At 42.1% G+C, this 23,805-nt stretch overlaps 1 protein-coding gene across 6 annotated transcripts in view; it reads left to right on the top strand.

The window, feature by feature from the left end:
* STARD13 (StAR-related lipid transfer (START) domain containing 13) overlaps positions 1-16,208 on the top strand; it is a 583,251-nt gene extending 567,043 nt beyond the window's left edge. For 5 of the 6 annotated variants that reach the window (XM_011997821.1, XM_011997820.1, XM_011997818.1 and 2 more), the window contains 7 exons: positions 1,074-1,272; positions 6,422-6,632; positions 7,466-7,580; positions 8,459-8,680; positions 9,276-9,493; positions 12,423-12,599; positions 13,632-16,208. In XM_011997821.1, coding sequence (XP_011853211.1) covers positions 1,074-1,272; positions 6,422-6,632; positions 7,466-7,580; positions 8,459-8,680; positions 9,276-9,493; positions 12,423-12,599; positions 13,632-13,749 — 1,260 coding nt within the window. In that variant the 3' untranslated portion in view covers positions 13,750-16,208. Of the gene's footprint in view, positions 1-1,073; positions 1,791-6,421; positions 6,633-7,465; positions 7,581-8,458; positions 8,681-9,275; positions 9,494-12,422; positions 12,600-13,631 lie in introns of those variants that run through there. The other variant, XM_011997823.1, reaches the window with a different exon arrangement.
* The last annotated feature ends 7,597 nt before the right edge of the window (positions 16,209-23,805 follow it).

The following is a 23,805-nucleotide window of genomic DNA, read 5'->3' as shown; positions in this document are numbered from 1 at the left end:
TTTGCACAAGTGGGCCAACCCTTGAGCCACTGGGGAATGACAGCTGTGGAAATTGAGGGTTGAAGCAAATCAACTCCCTATAGGCATTTAAAAAATAGCAGACATGTTTTTCCCTATAAGCCAGGGCGTGCAGAAAAGTTCAGTTCCTTTTTGGATGCAGGCTAAGTCCAGCACAGGAAGTTCCTCTAGAGGGCCTAGAGCTTAACCTGCCCAACCATTGCAGGGTCTTCATTCTTGCCGGGCTCTGCTCTGCCTCAGTCATTCTCATTAGGGCCACTCTGTCCTTGATGCCTTAATGTTCCATGTATTTATCAAGTAAGGGAGGAGCCTGGGCTCTAAGATGAAAAAGGCATGATATGACATTATCTTGAGGTTTGAAGAAAAAGCCACGCAGGACTCATTCTCACTAGAGCCATAGCTTATAGCATAAAAACAAACAGGTAGAAAAGTAAGTGCCAAGAATTCCAAAGAAGAAAAAGTAAATAAATCCCTTAAATCAAAATATGTACTTAGGATATTATTCTGTTTCACGAACATATTCCCCATAAAACTCTCCCCTGCAGGGCACTGGATATGACTGTTTATCTGGGATTCTTTCATCCACCACCCACATAGTTTTCACCAAACCTCCCATTGACCAAACTTTCTCAAAACCCCCATGGCAATGTAAACCCTAGAGGGCAGGGAATTTTATCTGCTCTGCTCACTAATGACACCTAGGAACTCTAAGCATGCCTGTACACAGTGGTTACTTAATCCCTACTTGTTGAATAAATGAATAAAATAATAATAACATCTGCAGTGTGATAACATGTAATAGGTCGCAGAGCACATGCCCATCTATTTCCTCACTTACTCTCCACAGTAATCCTGTGCGGTGGGGTTTTATTCTCATCTTCATTTCATAGGAGAAGAAGACAGTGTTCGGCTACTGCCTAAAGTAGCTATACTAACAGTTCAGCATGTACTAATTGGGAGGTAATTCCAGCTCATCCAGTTCCCATCCCATGCTTCCTCCTCCTCCTCACGACCAAGTGTGGCCTGGCTGACACATCCCTATGGCTTCGTTTCAGGTGGGTCTTTTTCGCAAGTCAGGAGTGAAGTCTCGAATCCACGCCCTACGCCAAATGAATGAGAACTTCCCTGAGAACGTCAACTATGAAGACCAGTCTGCTTATGACGTGGCGGATATGGTGAAACAGTTCTTCCGGGACCTCCCTGAGCCTCTTTTCACCAACAAGCTCAGCGAGACCTTCCTCCACATCTATCAGTGTAAGTGGAAATAATGAGATTGGTGTTCTCGTGGGCATCCTTCCACTGTAACGAAAATAATTCCCTATAGATTGAGTTTTAATTATACGAATAACACATCAATCCATAAAGATGAATGTAATCCTGTTCTCTTCTACAGAAGTAACTTTTGCTCAAAGTTTGGTACGGAAATCCACAGGCCATTTTTTTATGCATTTGAAAATACCTTTTTGACATCAAAATATTCCTTCTCAAGAGAGTTCTGTGTACGATCTAAAACAAACTTCCAATACATTTACAAAAATTTAAAATGAAAAGTGACACAATAGAAGTTGTTTTATATATAGGTATTTATTAAAACTTCTTCAATTTTTTAAAAAAGTAAGCATTTCTTTGGGATATAGGATATAGGAAATTCAAAGTGACATGAATTAAAATGACAGCAAATAAAAACAAATGTATTTTAGTACAATGCATCTTCATTGGTGAAAAGTAAGCAAACTTTTCATTAAGCTTAAATGAACTTATTTGTATTTTCACTTGGATTTTTTTTAATGATGTTAAGTTGTCAGCAAAGCCTGTATAATTAAAATAATCCCTGAAAATAACAATTGTTGATTAAGCAGCATATCCTACTATAAGTGGTTGCAATAGGGTTATTAGAAATAAACACGTGGGCTGGGCATGGTGGCTCACACCTGTAATCCCAGCACTTTGGGAGGCCGAGGTGGTTGGATTGTCTGAGGTCAGGAGTTCAAGACCAGCCTGGCCAACATGGTGAAACCACATCTCTACTAAAAGATACAAAAATTAGCTAGGCATGGTGGCCAGTGCCTAAAATCCCAGCTATTTGGGAGGCTGAGGCGGGAGAATTGCTTGAACCTGGGAGGCGGAGGTTGCAGTGAGTGGAGATCGGGCCACTGAACTCCAGCCTGGGTGACAGAGCGAAACTCCGTCTAAGAAAAAAAAAAGAAGGAAATTAAACTTGTGACTCTTTGCTAGATATGACAATGTTAACATTATGAATTATTTTGATGGCCCAGATCCCAATTCATGGGGGAAAAAAAAGCCATTTGGCCCATGGACTTTGAGTTTTGAGTTTTCAGCAAAATATGCCTGAAATGGACCTTGACATGGACTTGATCCAATCTGAAGAATATCCGTGCTATAGAGAATTCTGTATACAATGTGTTGAAGGAGTCCATGATACCGCAAACTCAGGAAGGATTATAATCAGAACCACTTGTGAAAACAGATTAAAGTGGCAACCCACTAAGTAAACATTAGTTTTTCAAAGTAAGTAGGTTAAGTCAAATTAGTGATACAAGTTGCTAGAGCCCAAACAGGGAGTTCTTGATGTTGTTGCTGTGAGAGGTTGAACTGCATTTTTCAATTAAGCCTCCCTTATGGTTTGGAAGTATCAGATACGAATCTTTACATGTAATCAGCTCTTGGGCTAAAGTTGACACTAGTCTAAGGCTAAAGCCACATTACTTGAAAGAAATAAATGTCTTTGGCCCTTTCTGAGTCGCAAGCAAGCAGCCAGATCAAAGCAGGCTTTATTTTAGCTAAGCAAACATTTACAGAGTGTGGCTTCTGTACCGGGCACCGTGCTGAGCATGGCAGAACATATGGATGGATGAGACTCACTCTCTGATCTTAAGGATCTTACAATAAGGGAGATGAGGCATGAACATAAATAACTCCAACACTACAAAGTTGGAGAAGTTCCATAGAAAGGTTACAGAAAAGTCCAAGGAGAGAGAGATGAAGAATGAGGGCTTCACGGAGGAAGTGACAACTGAAGGCTGAGATATGTGAGGAACACATTTTGGGTACCTGCTCTGCAGATAGCATAAACTGATGTCAGGAGAGCCCAGGGTATTCATCTGGCGTGCATGTATGGCAGACGTACAGAGTGACACCAAATGACACTGAAAACGACACTGGGGCCATAAAGGAAGGACATTGAATATTAGGGCAAGGAGTGTATGCTTGATTCATTAAGCACTGGGGAACTGTCGGTTATTGTTGAGGGACTTATTTTCTAGACATTCCAAACTTTAAGAATAAAAAAGAAAGTAATCCATATTACTCTACAGTTACAATGTTCTCAACTGTAAAGACAGAACCAAATATCCAACGAACAGTCGTTTAAACAATAAGTACATTTTATTATCTCACATAATTCCAGAGTTGGGTATGCCGCAGCTTAGTGATGCCAGGGCTAAAGTCAGCCTCTCTTGACTTTCCCTTTAAGGTCACAGTATAATTGTCACAACCTATACTTATCACGTCTTCACAAAATCACATTCCAAGGCAAGAAGAGAGTGACTGTACTTCTCCTTGGCCATGTATCTCTTTTTATCAAGGACATACGTCTTACAGAAGCTCTTAGCATTTTTCTTGGTCCCCTCAGGCAGAAGTGGTTTACTTCTTAAACCAAACACTGAAAAAGAAGACCTGGGTTACCAGTTTTGGTTTAGGGCAGGTTTGGGTCTGAGGGAGGGACCCATTTCCCTGAGTATATTGCAGCTCACACCTGAGCAGAACATGTGCTTTCTTAATGAGGAAGAAGGGAAGAATGGGAATTGAGTAAGTGGCCAGCCTTGTATCTGCCACAGGGAGAAAGTCCATCAGCACCGTGTCAGTGACCCAGGAATCTGGAAGTGGTGCACAAGAGGCACTGAACTGGACGAGCATGGAGGCTCAGGGAGTCAGCATACTAATCAAGGTTCTGAATTGCCTGCAGGGACTTCCAGCAGTGAGACTGAAGAGAAGACATTCCATGCATAGACCCTAGAGTCAAAGTTTCCAAACTGCTACCGTGGCAGAGAGGAACGGTTCCTCCTCCAGTCCTCCAGAGAACTTCTGTTTTCAGCGATGCCACTTCTTGGGCTTTTGTCAAATGATGAAGTACATTGGAGTGTTCGATGGGTAATGAAAATATTTGAGTCCTACCCATCTGGAGGAGGGAGAAGGATGGAGGAGTCAAAGACAACCATAAGGCTTTAAGGCCTCATGATTGAAAGAATGTGGAAATTGGAGAGCAGAAGGGTTCAGAATCCACAGGATTCTGAATTTGAGGTGCCAGGATCTCCCATATGATTGCAAATTATCCACACTTAAAAATTCAAACCTAGAATCATCCCCTTAGAGTCAGGAAAGGGGCAGGACCCTCAGCCGCGTGGTATGTAACAGAAAGCTGAAAGAGCATAGGATCCAAAACAAATGCTGAATTTAGGTATTTCAAGCATTTTTAGTAAATAATAATGATAATAACAATAATGGACAGGAAGTATTTTCGGAGGGATAAAAGAATAAGTGAATAGAAAGGAAACTGAGAAAACAAATAGAGATGACAGGCGACTCTTCAAAAATGATGGCTGGGAAAAAAATGTTGGCATGGAAAAGCAGCTTAGTAAAGTTAAACAATGTATACACACTGGACACCTTACCTGGAGCAGCATATTTAAAACAATTCAGCGGCTCAAGCACCTCTCACAAGCTTGAGATCATTAGTACCATCTGTTTCTGCTCCACCCCAAGCGAGAGTAAGAAAATGGGTTTGCTATAATTTTTACGAAATGGCTCTTCTCTGTGAACCCCAGTTATATCTCGTGCCAGTACACAATGGACATGCTGGGAGGAGTGGGGACAGGTTTCAGACCGCTGAAGGCATGCTCAGGCTTTTCCAGGAACTTGGATTTGCTAATCAGGGCCAGAGTGTGGTCAGCCCTGGGATGTGACGTCACGCCTCTGGCATGGGAATGTAGGCGAATCCAGCATCCATAGCCCCCTAGGACCACAAAGCCTGGGGCCAGCCAGGATCCCCACAGAAGGTCACACCTCAGCCCTTCTAGAACAGCCAGCTCCGAGTTTGTTTTTATCATGCGCTCCTGCCAGTAGCAAATATCTGAATGTGTATTTATGTTTAGTAATATAAATATACTGGATATACCATAATGTACTATGCACATTATAAAGCACCCCCGATCAGTATTTTTAATGGGTAAGAGAAAAGATAAACACACATGGGAGTGCTAATGATTTCTTCTCACACCTCAAGAGACTGTCAGGAGCACACCTCCCCACCCCTGGAGAGTGCAGACAGCCTAGTGTGGAGGCCCCTGTACCAGAACATGGCATTTTCAGAAAGACAACAGTGTCGACAGAAGCAAGCTCACGACAATGTCTTTCGCAGTGAGAGGACTAAACTGATCACTAAATAAACACAGCCACGGATGGGAGCAGCAAAAGACAGCACCTATCACTCATTTGGTGTGGTTTTCCACTTAGTTCACCTCATATTGTTGGAACCAATTCCCTGGTAAGCCTGCATAACCGGCAACCACCACCATGAGGACCACCCTCAAGGATGATGGGACTGAGAAGGGCCACACATCCCCCATAACCTTAGGCAGCCTGGTTTTTCTTCTCCAAGCACAGCCTCAATTTCCATAAACCCCAAGATTATGGAACAGGTGACGCTGGGTCTCCACATGAAGTCAATAGCAGGCATCCTGCAAAGCAAGCCTGGGAGATTTGTAGGAAAAAGGAAGAGGTACAGGCTTCCCTTCGAGAAGCTGACCCTCTAGGAATGAGGTCAGAGGTCCCAGCAGCTCAACACCATTCCCGGTGAATCGTGCAGCACTGCCATCATGGCCTGGCTGGCAGGGGTGGAGAAAGGCAAGGCAAGGCTACTGTTCCCTAACCCAGTGGTTTTCAAACCATGTCCCACGGAGCCCTGGGCATCCTGAAAGGGGCTTCCCAAACTGTTTGTCAGGGAGGATGGGCAAGAGGGATGCCAGGTTGACAGAGTCCTAATCACCAACTTCACCCAGAAGCCCTCTGAAAGCAGGTGAGTGGGTTGATTGCTCAGAATACAGAAAGCCAGGATGGTGGTGCCCCTTTCTAAACCCTGCTTGGCCATTGAGACTGCGGGATCCAGAGTTCAGTTGCAAGGGTTGGGACTCAGCTCTGCCTCCCATGAGCTGCAAGGCCTCAGCAATTACTGACTTCTTTGTGCCTTTCCTGCTGTTCTGGTTGTTGTTGGTGGTGATGACTCTGGGTGTACGTTCGCACCAGGGAGGTGGAACTTACACAATGCCTCCCAGCTGGCTCTTTCTGTGTCTGCTCCTCCAATGACCTGGCATCCACTTTTCCTCAGATGTCTCCAAAGAGCAGCGGCTGCAGGCCGTGCAGGCTGCCATCCTGCTACTGGCCGACGAGAACAGGGAGGTCCTGCAGACGCTCTTGTGTTTCCTGAATGACGTCGTCAACTTAGTGGAAGAGAATCAGATGACGCCCATGAACCTGGCAGTGTGTCTGGCCCCCTCCCTCTTTCATCTTAATTTATTGAAGAAAGAAAGCTCTCCACGGTGGGTTTTTTCCTTAGTAACAACAGTAATCCCAAAGCAGGCATTCCCACAGTTTATAAGACTGGATGGATGGATGGATGGATGGATGGATGGATGGATGGATGGATAAATGGATAGATAGATATGAATGGATATATTGATAGAGAGACAGATTATAGATAGGTAGGTAGATAGATCGACGATAGATTGATAGATTAGATAATAGATGACAGCTAAATAGATAGATGATAAATAGATGATAGATGATAAAGAGAGGATTGATAGGTACATAATAGAGATAGATAATAGATTACAGATAGATAAAACATGTCTCCATGCTACATTTCAACTTCAGGATTTGTCAACACTCTTTTCATAATCAGAAAATCTTGTGAGGCACCCCCTAATTCACGGGGCTCAGATTCATAGAATTATTGAGCTAGCATTGAAGAATGCCAGTTGTGATGCAGAAAGCTTGAGTTTTGTGTTGTCTGTGTGAGTGAGGAGAAAAATATACACACAGTAGTATTTTACAATCTTTAGAAGGCTATATTTAAGACCAAAGCACAGGAGCTTGCAGTTAAGGGGCTTCAAACTTTGGAAAAATAGATTAATTTCATCCCCCGCTGTTCTTCCTGCCCTTTTAGTTTTCCAAGATGTTTCCTTGTGAACTGTCAGACTATTAGCCTGATTCAGAATATCTAAGATATGTGATCATTGTTTTTATTTGGAAACACAAAAGCCTGGGATCTGGATAGCATCTGGGTATAAACAGAAAACAAAAGGGATGAGTTTGGTATTGTGACAAGCTATTTGGTGTGGGATCTGCTTAGCACACTCACATTCAATTACAGAGTCATACAGAAGAAATACGCCACCGGGAAGCCAGATCAAAAGGACCTCAACGAGAATCTGGCAGCAGCTCAGGGGCTCGCGCACATGATCATGGAATGCGACAGACTTTTTGAGGTGAGCAAAAGGCTCGAACCTCCGCCTCCCTAGTCGCTCTTGGAACTAGATAAGACACTTGGGATTGTTGCTACATTTATGGTTTCTATCTGTTTGTTCCTGATTTTACAATGACAATCGTATATGCTATAGCTCTGGTGTTTGCTTCCAAGAAAGCTGAGGAGCTAGCTATACAATTGAGGCTTTGATCAGGAACTCATACCCATGGTATGAAGACCTGATGGTTTTCATGCAAACAGTTGCATCACCTGCCATTGTCAGGTTCAAGGCCAGTCAGCCAATTATGTTCTATTTGATTTTACCTTGGGACTTGATTAGGTTAAACATCTGTGTGAGTGTGTGTGTAATACTGAGGGATCTTTGTTGCTAAGAACCAATGACAGCTTATGAATACAGCCACAGATATGTAAAAGAAGTAAGTGAACCAGACTTGTGGCATACTTTTGTGATAGAATTGGCATTTGTCAATGGGAAAAGTGTGCTAAAAAAGTAAAGCTATTCCCAAGTCCTGTTTGATGTTTCCCTTCACAAGTCTATCTGTTTTAAGTCTTATTCACGGTGGGTAAAGCTGTCTGAGCCCACATTTTGCCGAACTGAATAAAAAGACATTAAAGGTAAAATAAAAGGGAAATGGAAAGAATAAAGGGGAAGTCATTGCAATGTTTTGAATAATAAATACAGCCTCAGAAACATATTTGTATTTCCTGACTTTAGGAAGGCCCCTCCCGTCCTTGGCAGTGATCTTAGGAAAACATCTCCGGCCATGTGGCCCTCGGCCCGTGGCTCAGAGCCGGGTTGTGGGTGAAATGGCTTTGCTTTCTGAGTCTCAGCGTTTCTTTGGCTCAGTGTGTTGCCCTTTCGTGCATCCGTTGGTCTAGGTTCCACACGAGTTGGTGGCCCAGTCTCGTAACTCGTATGTGGAGGCTGAGCTCCACGTGCCCACCCTGGAAGAACTGGGGACGCAGCTGGAGGAGAGCGGGGCAACTTCCCACACTTACCTGAATCATCTCATCCAGGGCCTCCAGAAAGAAGCCAAGGAGAAGTTCAAGGGATGGGTCACGTGCTCCAGCACAGACAATACAGATCTTGCTTTCAAAAAGGTAATCTCAGAGGATGGAAAAAGATCACCCCAGAAAGCCACAGCTAACCATCAGACATGTGTTTTTGCATAGAAAACAGCTGCTGTGTCCACAGGGCTGGGCACACACATGGACAGTTGAGGCACATGAACCATTCAAAGACTCAGTCCAGAGATCTGTTGCGTATAATCAGAGAGTAAACCATGGAGCCAGACAGCTGGATCCCAGTCCTGGCTCTACCCCTTAGCTGTGTGATGTTGGGCAAGTCACACACCTCTCTGTGCCTCCGTTTTCCCGTCTGTAAAATGGGCATTGTAAGAGGACCACTGTCAGAGGAAGGCTGATTTTAAAACCAAATGGCTTAGAATAGTGCCTGGCACACAGGAACCACCAGGTGTGCTGGTGATGATTATTTTTATCATCATTATTATTCTTTTAAGCTTAAGGACTAAAATGTTAAACCTGAGGTATGTAGCATCTCTCTCAATTTACAGAATCAGTGATGGTTTTTGAACACCCAGCAAAAAGTATGACAGAAAAACTAAAAGCCCAAACAAAAAATGTTGGACCCATTTCCCAGACAGCCTCTTCAGCTTCTGACGTTGTCTTTCCCAAGGTGGGCGACGGGAACCCCCTGAAGCTGTGGAAGGCTTCTGTGGAGGTAGAAGCGCCCCCTTCGGTGGTCCTGAACCGCGTGCTGAGAGAGCGCCACCTGTGGGACGAGGACTTTGTGCAGTGGAAGGTTGTGGAGACTCTAGACAGGCACACAGAGATCTACCAGTACGTGCTGAACAGCATGGCCCCCCATCCTTCCAGAGACTTCGTGGTTCTCAGGTGAGCCTGACTCTAGGGTTTATGATGTTCTGTTCCAAAGGCAGGACACGAGCTGTAGATGTGAGCACTTCCTGGTGGCTCCCACCAAAGTCCAGCCTCCATGGGGAACACTAAGCCGGCTCTTGTTTCCCTCAGTGACATCTGAGTTTTCTGTGTTGATGCCTGACTTCCTGTGTCTTTTCACCCAGCCTACAGCTCTGCCTGGGCTCTCTGATTGCCCCTCTCCTCGTGAAGCACACAGTTTATTAGGCCATAAATATGATTCATTTCCTCAGAGCAGACGGCCCAGAAAAGCTGCTGTTTGTCCAGTTGCACTTTCTGCCAAATTATGCAAATGGATCTGACTGGCTTTTCTTCTGATTTTGTTTTTCTCCCCTGGGAAAGTGTGTAACTCACGGCTGGGGTAGGCATGACTTCAGAACCCATCTTTTTAACTTCAGATGCTCATAGCTAGTTGCCATGCTCAGAAACCTTGGCACTGCCCTGGAGGTCCAGAAAAGGCTTGCTGATTCTGTGTCTGCCAAGGAAATATTGCTTCTGATTGAGGTAAGGGTTGAGTTCCAGACCCCTGCTCTCGGAGTTTGGAAGGGGATGCTCAACCAATCATAGCAAGTTTGCACAGTAGAGATGCAGCATTGCATCAGCCAGAACAGAAATCGAGGGTACTAAAGAACCTGAATAAAAGGTAATTAGATCAATATATCCTTTTTTATTGAAAATCTTGGCAAACTCTGTCTCATGTCACAGATCAGCAATGTAAAAAGAACCTATTGTGAAACTCCCAAATGTATATTTAAAACACTTTATGAAACCAGTTTTGATGGCAAACTAAAGGTTACTTTTCACATGAGCTCTTTATGACTTTGGAATTGGCCCTTGGAACCTTGACTTTTAAAGGTCAGTTTTCCCCAAATAATACATGGATTTATCTCTGCTTCCTTGGGATCCTGGTGGAGAATGCTGGCAGTTTATAAGGGTGGCATAGTACCAAAGTTAATAGGGCATGAGTCATCTGGTGGAATTCAACTTCATGCTTTCACTCCACAAGGGGAAAGCTGAATAGCTGTTTCAGGATGGCTGCCACAGGAATGGGGCCATGCCATAGCGTGCCTCCTCCCTCCCTCCAGAGGAGGCTGAGGGCCTGAGTCTGTGTGTGGAACCTCCCTCCTTCCATCCATCCAGCAACCCCACCAGCCTGCTATTTATCAGTGCTTCGTTCCGTCACGACCACGTGCCAGGCACTGTGATAGGCTCTGGGTATGCCAGGTGAATGCAGAAAGCCACTCTCCTGCTCTCTTGGGGTTTGTAGTTCACTGGGGAAAGGCCATAAAAAATAAGAAAGAGAGATGGGCTGACTTATCCTGGGAGGTATGAGATAGGGAGATAGTAAGGGATGGAATTTTAATTAGAATGGTCAGGGCGGGGTCTCGCTGCACTGATTTTTATCCAAGACTGGAAGAAGTGGAGTGGACCGTGAGGCCCTGAAGGAGAAGAGATGCAGTCCTCCACGGGCTAACAACGAACCAGATCTGGTTCCTAACAACAGGAATTCCTTATGTGTAGGATACAAGGAGGTGGAAAGTGACAAGTGTGGTGAGGAGGCACAGGGCTGAGATGCCTCCTGTCTTCAGAGCATCTTCCAGTCTAGTCTAGCACGTATGAGGCTGGTCACCTTTCAGGATTGCCGCATTTGTCTCTCACGTCACACCCGTTGCTAGCTCCTTGGGAGCTTCCGCTGAGAGATGCTGGAGATTCTCCCATTTATTCTGACAAACCTTTACAACTTTCAGTCATCACGATTTATCACATCGTCGTTCGTGAAAAGAGTAGTCACAGCATGGAAGTCGCTGAGCGTTTGTGTGGGGCTTGGTTATTCCCAAGTTCTTGTCAAGCACATATCACCATTTCTCTTCCTGGTGTAGGAGGACAGGCTGAAATCATGGAGGAGATAGCTTAGTAAGGGAACAGAATTTGTGGAGTAAATCATGGGAATTCTAATAATACGATCTATTATTATATATCCCTGGGGTAGAAAGGTAAGTTAGAGGTGGTTACACAGATGTTCGCATAGCTCCTGACTCCCATTCACAAGCTTTTTTCAAGGGGTAGCCACCTCTGCTTGAATAGCTCCAGGAGCAGGAAACTCACTGCCTCCCAGGGCAGCCCACTTCATTTCTGAACAGTGCACATTGTTAGACAGTGCTTCTCTCCCGCACAGAAATGTGCCTTTCTATCTCTGCCTGCTGGAGTCAAATCAGCCATATTCACTTCTTCTCCCACTCAAGAGCCACTCAAGTATATGAAGACAATAAGCAGGCCCACATATGTTTCCTTTCCTTCAAGCTAAGCGCACCAGTTCACTTCTCGTTGAGCATCCCCTCCTCCAGGAAGCCTTCTCCATATTCCTCCCGCAGCCCCCTCCGGGTGATCCCAGAGCCCTGCATGCATAACCTTATCAGTGCATTTACCTCGGTGCTTTTAGAATTGTTTAGAGTGTCCGTTTTTCCTCCTGGACTGTGTCTATCTTTATGTGCTTGGTGTCTTCTCAGAGCCTGGCATATCTAGGTGCTTAATTGATGTCTGCCGAATGAATCGAATGGGTGAATTCTAATTCCTAAACTGTAAAACCACCGCTTCGAGAATGGGCAGGAGCCTCCACGGCCAAGCAGAGCTGGGAGTTCCAAATGCAGATCTGAAAGCTGCAAGACCGTTTCTGGCCTCAAAGTCCCAGACTGAGATCCTTGCTTTGAAATTCTCTGTATAAACTTTACACAAGCTTATGAAAGCCATTAGTTTAATCTAAGTCACTAGCATTGGAGTCTAAGCCCAGGTTGTTGGCAGGAAAATATAAACACAAACCTTAGCTCTGTGTTCAGGTTCTTCTTCCTCCCTCCGTCATGACTCTGATGTGTGGATTGTTTTGCTACAGGACCTGGAAGACTGATTTGCCCAAAGGAATGTGTACCCTGGTGTCGCTCTCTGTGGAGCACGAGGAAGCCCAGCTCCTGGGTGGCGTGCGAGCAGTGGTGATGGACTCGCAGTACTTGATAGAACCGTGTGGCTCTGGCAAGTCGAGACTGACTCACATCTGCAGGATAGACCTGAAGTAAGTGCTGACTCCCCTCATGGCAGGCTCAGCTCTTGGGAGTCTCAGCTTGTACAGCACATCCAGCAGGGATGTCACCTTGATTTCTTATTTCACGGTATTTGTTTCCTCATTGCCATTAGTGTGCTTTCCTAGGTGGCTACGTATGCCTCCCCTCTGTCTTCCCCCCTTTCCTGAAATTCTGCACCTCTTTGCCTTTTTTTATTTTCTATTTTATGCCCACTTATATTTCTGTCTTTCTCCCATGAAACACACACCAGCAACAGAGCCTGACACATAGTAGGTACTCAGTAAATCAGAGTTCCCTTCTCTTGTGTTTCTTTTTGAGACAAGGTCTCGCTCTGTCACCCAGGCTGGAGTACAGTGGCACCATCAGGGCTCACTGCAACCTCCACCTCCCGGGCTCACGTGATCCTCCCTCTTCAGCCTCCCCAGTAGCTGGGACTACAGCTGCCCACCACCACACTCAGCTAATTTTTATATGTTTTTGTAGAGACAGGGCCTCGCCATGTTGGCCAGGCTGGTCTCGAACTCCCAACCTCAGGTGATTTGTCCACCTCAGCCTCCCAAAGTACTGGGACTACAGACATGAGCCACCGTGCCCGACCGTGTATTTCTTTTATGCCTGCCCGCTTTTACTGCTCCCTCTGGTAGTTCTTTGAGAAGAAAATAAATCCAACCCCTTCAAGGCATTCATGGTGCTAAACCCAGTTCTTGGTCTGGGTAGACAAAACGGAGTTTTCACAGTAAATTCTGGATTTCATCTGAATCTTTTCATTTTACCCTGAGGTGTTGGTATCATTTGAAAGCACGTGATGAGTACTGAAATGAGAGCATGAACACTTAGCAGCTAGGACGTTTTCAAGGCCCCTGATGGCAGAATGAGGTCCTGAGCCCCTTGACGCAGCAGCCCGAACTGTGTGCAGGTGCACTGGTCATCGGGGCCCAAGGGCAGCCCTGTCCACCATGACTAATTGCTGTGATTTGAAAAAAACACCTTTCCCACTTCCTTTCTGATTTCTTTCCCCACAGAGGTCACTCCCCAGAATGGTACAGCAAAGGCTTTGGACATCTGTGTGCGGCAGAAGTTGCCAGGATTAGAAACTCTTTCCAGCCCCTCATTGCTGAGGGCCCAGAAACTAAAATCTGAGTTTTCCCCAGTGTGACATCAAACTCAGGGAAGAGGAAACTAAAGTAACGCGTATGGCAGAGAGTGTGCACGTGAGAAAGCGAGAGAAAGAGGAACTGACGGACGTGGTTAATGCCTAAAAATGGAAACGTTAAGAAGTTGGAATGTTGGAGATGCAAGAATTTCCAAGAACTTTCTTAGCCTTCCTGGAGATGGCTACATCCCTACTAATATAATTTTAAAATGAGAACATTTATCTATATTACTTAAAATTAAATGGATTATTCCTTGTGCATTGCCTAATTTGCTATTTAAAGGCTTCTAAGAAGCATATATACTTAACTGTAAATAAATGTAAGTATAGCATATGTACATATGTGTGTATATCTCCATCTTTACTGTATATATGTAAAATACCAATTTTATATAGAATTGTGTGTTTTGAAAAGGACGGTGTCTGACTCAGTGAGTCCCTTCCTCACATAGTTCTTTCCAAGTGGCTCTGGGCCCCATCTCTCCACTGTCCTGTAAGCTGTGCAGAACCTGCTGCTAACACCAAGGTGTGAACATGCCCTGATGCCTAACCAAAGATTAGTTAACCAAAGGAAAATAATGTTAAAGGAGACTTATGTGTCGTATTGTTTCTGTTATTCAAAAACTGAGAGTGGAGTTCTGGGATAAAGCAGGGAAAGAGTAATTACTCCTCCTTAAAGCAAAGCGGAGGGTGAGAAGTCATTACCAAATTTAAGGCTAGATGAGGAGTTGCCACTGGGCCCAGTAAGATGGAATTTCCATGAGATATAAGATGGAATTTCCATGAGATATGGACCACTGGAGTCAGTGCGAGTGACTGAAACAAGCGATACCTCTCACTCCCATGCCCACCGCTACAGACCCCAAGTCGAGATGAATACCATAGCCTTTACTTATTCACAGCCAAAGGGAGCCCCTGTGTTGTCTCAAGTTTTTATAAATACATTTCATAATGTTGTTAAATGTCATTCTATTTGACCAGTGGCCTATTTGGTCACAGTTAATTGGTGTTTCCTTATTGCACTGAATTCAACTTCAGACACCACACAAAGGGAGATGGTGACCATTCCGTTCAAACCCTAGATCATAACAGCTTCAGGGAATTCATATTTTGCTATGTGTAGGATACTCTTAAAATGTAATTCATTAACCTTTTACAATCTGAAAGACAGGGTTTTTAACTAACATAAGACCAAAACTATGTTCTTTGATTAGTTTTAGAAAATATGGTCAGGTTTATTAATTCTTCTGTGTTTCTTCACTAGCCAATCCAACCTACCTATGCATTTGACCCAACCTTATTTATTATTGTACAGACTAAGCAAATTGACTCCCTTTAGCCAACTGCTAATGGATCGAATGTGCTTTTTATTGTAATTCAACAGCAATGGAGAGAAAGATAACTTATTGTGTGTTTGATTTCAGGGAGAGAGATTTTCTTTAGTCATTCATAATAGAGATTGATAGGATTTAGCAATGGTGTTGGAGAAAAAAAGAAAAGCAAATGAGTGTTTTCAGGTTTTTTTTGTATTATATGCATTTATATAATGTTTCTGTTATCAGCAATGTGCAATTATTTTATTGAGAGGAATAAAAAAGCTTTCTATGAGTTTGGTATGGTGCAAGGAAAATCATACAGTTTGAATTATGACCTAGAAATGTTTCATTCCTATGTCTACCTAAGAAGGTAGCAGCAAATCCATAATTTTCCTTTTGGGCAATGCTTTGTGAGCAAACAAAGTCCCTTCTGCCATAACATCTGTAATTTAACCATATATGCCAGATTACTTTATATGCATCAGCAAGATCGCTACTGAAGTTTAGTCCAGCTAAACACTAGTCCTGCTCCTGAGATGGGATCCTACGTGTTTGCAAAACATGATAGGCACACGAGGGTGAGTGGCTTTGTATCGCCCAGAGGGGTGCTTGTCCAGATTTCACATACACATGAATTACCTGGGGATCTTGTGAAACTGCAGACTCTGCTCCAGGTAATCTGGGCTGGGCCTGAGATTCTGCATTTCTCAGGAGTCTCAGGGATGCCTATGCTGCTGGCGTAAAATCACACTCAGAAACGAGGACCTAGAAGATCCCTAAAACAGAATAAAAACAAATGTTATTGTATTTCTGACTCTCCCTCTCTTCGAATTATCTGACTTTTTTGTTTTTGTGCACATAGTAATCATATCACCGCTACATAACAACACGGTGCATCTTTTTTGAAAAAGGAAAAGGGAAAAAAAGGAGAAAAAACGATGCATCAAGCTTGTTTGTCAAATACCACAGTATTTTATTCATTGTTATCTTGCCAATGGAAATAAAGTATGCTATTGCATTTAAATATTATATTTATACCTCATGTATATTTTTACCTCAATTGTTGGTATCAATCATCAATTGTAAATAAATAATTGCCAAGGCAAATAAATTTATATATATTAAATATTTCCTATTTTCTATAAAATAGATGTTGATTTTCATGCTTCATCTTTACATGGAAAACTTGCTTCATGAGGGAGATTTCTCCCAAGATAGCCTGCCATGACCTTGACTCGTTGGTACCGTCTAGTCACTACTGTCTTCAAATACAAGGAAGTTGTTGTCAACAGACATTCATTATCAGGCTGGGTGCCTTAACCTGGGTCTAAGGGATTAAAGTGATGAGTGGGGATTTTTTTTCTTAAATTTAATTGTCCTTAAATCTGGAAGTTATAAAAACACATTCATAATATTTTTATCAAAGGTTTAGTAAACTCTTTAGCTACATTTTATTTTTGTTAAGTGAACGAGAAATCAAGATTTGATGAAATGACTTACAGCTGCACTACTAGACCATGAAAAGTAGCCACAAACGACTCTGAATCTCTTCCCTTCTACCCTTGAAATCTGAGCTTCACTTCTAAGTATCAGCAGAGAGAGCCCTTAAGAAAGCAGAGGCTCTCAAACATTCTCAGGCACAGGCTTCCAAAGCCACAGAAGCCCAGGAGACCGTATGCCCCTACAAAAGTTGTCCCAACTCTGCTCTCTCCTTATCTCATGTACTTTCCCCTGTCACTTGCAAGTTTCGCTTTCACAGTAGGCAAAAGGGGAATTCAATGGCGCTCTTTCTCTTCTACATGAAAGAAAAGAATGTGATGGCCATTCTAGCAGCCCCAGGCTACAGATGTCCTGAGAATATGGATCACATGAATTCAAAGGTGATTCCTGCCAATTACCCTGATCTCATCACTATATATGTATCAAAACATGCAATGACTATGTACCCCACAAATATGTACAATTATTATTTGTCAACTAAAAAAAAATTTGAAAAGGAAAAAATTTTTTTACATTATTCCAAACACTCTTCATGAAATTCTTAGACATAAAACTGTTCCACCTGTGTCTTTTGATATTTGGTTACAGAAAAACTGGCCATATGGTTCCTTCTCAGGAAGATAAATGTAAAGGCATAAAACAGACCCCAACCAAATGGAGTGTCACATTCTGACACAAAGGCAAAATCAATGTGTGCTGACTGCACAAGGAGTGAATAAACACCTGACCTTGCAACATTGGAATGCTGCAAAGTCATGAAGTTTGAACAACTGATGAAGTACAATTTTTGACATTCCATAGGCAGACTATATCCTTTGTAGGTTTTCTTAAAGACAGTGTTTACTTTCATTCTAATAATCCCACTCATCAGCCTCCTAGATGTCACCTAGCTTATATCTTTCTGATGCACAGCTGAGGCTCAAAATTCCCAGTAATATTGTATCCTCGCAGAAAACTTGCTTGCATAAGACTTTTATTCACTCAGCACACATTTATTCAACAGTGAATAGGAGTGGAACACAAGTAGGCAGAGGTGTTAATACAAAGACGACATAATGTGGAGCAGAAACTGTGATATACAGTCAATTTTCATTGTTTGTGGTAGTTCCTTTCTATAAAGTTGTTGTGAACACTGAATTAGTGAATACTGAACCATTGCTCCTAGGAGAAACACACGGCTAGGTTCCTGTGAGCCTCAGGTCACAACATTTTCATCAACCCATCACTACATAACCTTGTTTTATTGTGTTTCTGTTTAAGACACCTAATTTAATATATATTTCTTACAAGTTAGTCATCTGTACTATTTCTTTATAATAAAACCTTAGCAGAGAAGGATTTAACATTTCCCCAGTGCTGGGTAACATAACTGTAAATTTATTGGGCTTTCAACCTCTCAACAGTGCTCTTTTTTACATTTTAAAAATCAGTTGTCATTTTACGAATCCATAAATTTAGCTGTTTTTCCATCTTTTCCATAGCTTCCTCAAGAACTACAAATGTCACTTCAGCATTTTCCAGAACAGCCTCATGTACATACTGGTATATGTACTTCCTTTTCTGGATGTACTATATTGTTGATTTATTAACATTGAACTCACACCAATTGCCCTATAACCCAAGCATGAATGAAGCTCATCTAACACACATATTTTCTCCATCAGGCATACCCCCAGTCTTCTTGTACTTAGGAACATTAGACAGCACTTTACTGCAACATCTGGGGGCCATTTGAAAGTGAAATTACCACCCAAAAGCACAAAAATTTGAAAAAAAAAAATGGCAATTAATAGACTATACAAAGGGCATGTTTATAGTATATGAGCCGAAACAAGAAGGGAGTGAGCACACTGACCTTAGTTGGGAATGTGCGTCACATCAGTGACTCCCATTTGTCACACTCTGAAAATGTCCAAAAATCACCATGAAATCACGGCAAGTATTGATCCGAGGGTTACAAATAAATGTTAGTGAGTAGATGAATTCACAAATGTAGAATCGACAAATGATGAGACGGGTCTATACATACAACATCCAGTGGCAGGTTTCTGTGAATTCTACAAGAGCCCAGGGGAGCCAAAGGACAGGATGTCTCATCTGAGCTGGAAGAGCGTGAACTTTATCTGTTGAGCAAACTAGAGCCTCTTAAGAGGCAGAGAAGTGAACTCTCACTGGTTTTGCTGAAAGAGATTTCAAATGGACTTGGAGTCCATTAAAACAGACTTGGAGTATTAACAGTAAAACAGACTTGGACTTAAGACAGACTTGGAGCATTACTAGGCATGGGAGCAGGTTTGTAAAGTTACACCCGTCTTTGCCAGTGTTCTTCACCCCTTTTGTTTCCACATTAGATGTTAGAGGTGTCTCACCACCTGCCCTTCCTGAGCTGAAACTAATCCATGATAACTTGCCTTTCTTTTCATTTTGTAACCCACTCCTTTCTTCTATTTAATGTAGAATATTTAGGAAAACTTGGCATTCATCTGATTAACCTCAGACAAGATACTTTTAAACCCAAAATAACACCTTTGATGCCACACATGACCCAGAGAGAACCAGATCAGTCTAGGTGTTACACGATCCTAAGATGCCAAGAGCTGATAAGACAAGATTACTGGTAAGATCCCCATGGACAAACCCCAAATCAGCAGGAAAGGTTTGGTTGCCAGGCTCATACCTCCCTCTCTTGTTATCATGCCCATTGCTTGTCACAGGAGGTAGCCTTATCCCACTGCTGAGCGAGTGCTAAGCCTGAACCACTCCTCACTGCCAGAGGAAGTCTTTAATCTGCATGAGCTAAGTTTGAGCTGTCAGTTTGCCTCTGCCCAAACTCCAGCATGGCCAAGACATGGAACTAAAATCCTTCCCATAGGCCAGACTAGTCTGTCCTTTCCTGGCTAGCATGGGTCCCTGAAGGTGCAAAGAAGATGCTTTGGGTTGGTAACCTGAATTGACTAGTGGTTTTGTTGAGGATGGACTGGCATGATAAAGGGCAGAGTGATCCATGAATCTAGTTAAAAGACTGTTGTAACAGTCTAGGTGAAAAATGCTTGTGGGCAAAGAAGTGGATACTTTTTAAAACGTATTTCAGAGCTATAATAGAACTAATAAGATCTATATACTAGCTTGTTTTGAAAGGGTGGGGAAAAGGAATGATCTCAAAATGACTCTGGGTCTTCTAGCTTGGAAAAACTTTGTGGTAAATTATTTAACTGATATAGGGACAAAGAAGAGGAGAAGCAGATTCAGCTGGGCAGCAGGGCAGGGAGAGAGCTAGGTTAGAAAGGATGGCCAAATGAGCTCTGATCACACAATGCTTGTGGTGACTATGAACCATCCAGGTGGAGATGCCCAGGAGCATCTGGGCATATAGGTCTGTGATGGTTAATTTTGTGTCAACTTTAGTAGATTATAGGGTGCCCAGATTAAACATGGTTTCTGGGTATATCTGTGAGGGTGTTTCCAGATGAGATTAGCATTTGAGTAGACAGAGTCAGTAAAGTAGAGTTGATCCTTGAACAGCACAGGTTTGAACTGTATGGGTTCACTTATATGTGGACTTTTTTCAACAGGTATATTGTAAAAATTTTTGAAGATTTGTAATAATTTGAAAAAACTCACAGATAAACCATGTAGCCTAGAAATATTTAAAAAGTTAGGTATTCATGAATGCACAAAATATGTGTAGATACTAGTGTATGTTATTTTCTAACATAAAATATATATCAATACATCATTAAAGGTTAAAATTTATCAAAACATGCACACAAACACAGACTTACATGGTGTCATTCCCAGTTGAGAGAAATGTAAATATAAAGATGCAATATTAAATCACAACTCCATAAAATTAACTGTAGTACATACTGTACTACTATAATAATTTCATAGCCACCTCTTGTTGCTATTTCAGTGAGCTCAAGTGTTGCAAGTAACTGCTTAAAGTTCCATGTGATGCTCATCATCTCCATGTGAGTAGTTTGTCTCTCCAGTAAATTGCATATCGCAAAAAAAAGTAATCTCTTGCAGTTCTTAAGTGTTTTTCACTGTGCAATATTGTAAACCTTGATTCACACCAGGGAACCCATAGGAAGTACCACTAGTTATGCTGGAAATGCTTCTAAGAAGCAGAGAAAAGTCATGACATTACAAGAAAAAGTTGAATTTCTTATTATGGAGCATAAATTAAGGTCTGCAGCTGCAGTTACCCATCATTTGAAGATAAATGAATCCAGCAAAAGGACCATTGTAAAAAGAAAAAAAAAAGAAAAAGGAATTCATGAAGTTGTGGCTGCAGCTATACCAGCAGACATGAAAACCTTAGCACTTTTAGTGAAATATCTTTTAATCATGTACTGAAAATGTAGCTTTTATGTGTGTGCAGGATTGCTACAAGAAAGACATACCTAGAGGCTTTAATATAATTTGAGGAAAAGCAAAGTTATTATATGATAACTTAAAACAAAATGAAGGCAAAGGATCTATACCTGGAGAATTTAATGACAGCAAAGGATGGTTTGATAATTTTAGAAAAAAGTTTGGCTTAGAAAATGTCATGATAACAAGATAAGCAGCTTCTGCTGACCAAGTTGCAGCAGATGAGTTCCCAGATGTCATTAAGAAAATCATTGAGAAGAAAGGATATCTGCCTGAACAGGTTTTTAATGCAGATGAAAGTGCTCTATTAAGGAGAAAAATAATGCAAAGGATATTTATTAATATTATTAAGAAAGACAAATAAGCACCAGAATTTAATGCAGGAAGTGATAGGCTAACCCTATTGTTTTGGCAAATGCACTTGGGTTTATGATCAGGATTCCCCATATCTATAAAACTGCTAACTTCAAGCCTTGAAGAGAAATGATAAACATTAGCTGCCAGCATTTTGGTTGTAAACAAGGCCTAGTCAAGAAGAACCCTTTTACTGGATTGGTACCACTAATGCTTTGTCCTGAAGTCAGAAGTAACTTGCCAGTAAGGGATTGCCATTTAAAGTTCTTTTGATATTAAACAATGCCCCCAGCCACCCAGAACCACATGAGTTCAACACTGAAGGCATCAAACTTTGTCTATGTGCCCCCAAACACAATGTCTCTAATTCAGCCTCTAGATCAGGGTGTCATAAGGACCCTTAAGGCTCATTAAACCTGGTACTATATGGAAAGGATCATCAATGCTATATAAGAAAATCCCTCTAGAGAGAACATCAAGAAAATCTGGACGTATTACACCATTTAAGATGTCTTTGTTTTTCCAGAAAAAGCCATGAAATCCATCAAGCTCAAAACAATAAATTCAATAAATTCCTGTTGGAGAAAACTGTGTCCAGATGTTGTGCATGACTTCACAGGATTTATGACAGAGACAATCAAGGAAATCACGAAAGAGACTGAGAATATTGCAAAAAAAAAAAAAAAAAAGGTTGGGGGTGAAGGGTTTCAAAATCTTGGATTAGTTCAAGAGCTAACAGACACCACCCGAGAGGAATTAACAGAAGATGACTTGATGGAGATGAATGCTTCCAAGCAGCTGATGAGGAAGGAGACATAGAAGCCGCAACAGAAAACAAATTCATACGGACAATCTAGCAGAGTTCTGCTTGTTTAAGACTGCTTTTGACTTCTTTTACAAGATGGACCCTTCTGTGAAATGGTCACTAAAACCAAAGCAAACAGTGGAAGAAGGATTGATACCATACAGAAACATTTTTAGAGACGTAAAAAAGCAAAAAAAAAAAATATCAAATAGAAATTATTATGTGTTTTCATAAAGTTACACTGAGTGCGCCAGTCTCTCTTACCTCCTCTTCCACCTTCTCCCCTTCTTCCACCTCTGCCACCCCTGAGACAGCAAGACCAACCCCTCCTCCTCCTCAGTCTATTCAATGTAAAGATGGTGAGGATGAAGACCTTTATGACTATCCATTACCACTAAATGATACTAGATATATTTTCTCTTCCTTAAGATTTTCTTCACATTTTCTTTTCTCTAGCTTACTTTAAGAATACAGTATGTAATACATATAATACAAAATAGGTGTTGATTGTCTATGTTATTGGTAAAGCTTCCGGTCAATGGTAGGCTGTTAGTAGTTCAGTTTTGGAGGAGTCTACATGCAAATCTTCAACTGTGCAGGGGTGTGGATGCCTCCAACTTCCACATTGTTGAAGGGCCAGCTGTAAATTATGGTTAGGCAACTTGCAAACCACTGAGGGCCCTAATGAAACAAAGGCAGAGGAAGGAGAAATTTGCCCACTTTTTCTCACTCACTGCTTGAGCTTGGATGTCTTATGTCATCGTCTCCTGCCTCAGACTGGGATCTACATCACTGGCTTTCTTCGGGCTTCCAGACTCACATCAAATTACAACCCCAGCTTTCTTGGGTCTCCAGCTTGGTGACAGCAGGTCATTGGACCTCTCCATCTCCATAATCATGTCAGCTAATTCCTCATAATAAGTCTCCACATACATCTCCTATTTGTTCTGTTTCTCTAGAGAACCCTAACTAATATAAGGTCTGAAACCCAAGGGAATGATCAGTGCCCAAGGCTGGGGGTATGTCACTTTATTCACTTAAGTGTTGCCATTCCTGACCATGTACTTAATGATCCAGTGATGCCCAGCCACTCCGTCATGTCCCCAGTGACTACATTGACCTCCCTATCTGGCAGGTCATAGGTCATTGATAGCCTAACTCTGCCACTAGGCTATAGCCTTTTAAGGGCATGGATCATGCCTTAATTAACTTGGAAACTTCATCTGTTAGGACACTTTCTGCTGCATCATTCCATAAGTGTTTGTTAAAATGAACCAGTTTGTTAAACAGGACATAACAATGATAGAAGTTGCAAATGTCAGGATTTCATTCTTTTTGTGCCTGAATAGGATTCTTTACCTATATATACAACATTTTCTTTATCTAGTCATCCACTGACAGACGCTTAGGTTGATTCCATATTTTGAATATTGTGAATAGTGCTGCAATAAACATGGGGGTGCAGATGTCTCCTCAATATGCTGATTTTATTTCCTTTGGATATATACCCAACTATTGATAGATCATATGGTAGGTATATTTTTAGTTTTTTGAGGAACCTTCATATTGTTTGCAATGGTTGCTGAACTAATTTACACCCCTACTAACAGTGTATGAGCATTCCTCTTTCTCGGCATCCTTGACAGCATTTGTTATTTTCTTTTTGATAATAGCCATTTTCACTTGGATGA

Source organism: Mandrillus leucophaeus, unplaced genomic scaffold (assembly GCF_000951045.1).
Source record: "Mandrillus leucophaeus isolate KB7577 unplaced genomic scaffold, Mleu.le_1.0 Scaffold549, whole genome shotgun sequence".
Lineage (NCBI taxonomy): Eukaryota > Metazoa > Chordata > Mammalia > Primates > Cercopithecidae > Mandrillus > Mandrillus leucophaeus.
Note: the sequence above shows the minus strand (reverse complement) of the source record. Positions and strands in the feature narration are given on the sequence as shown.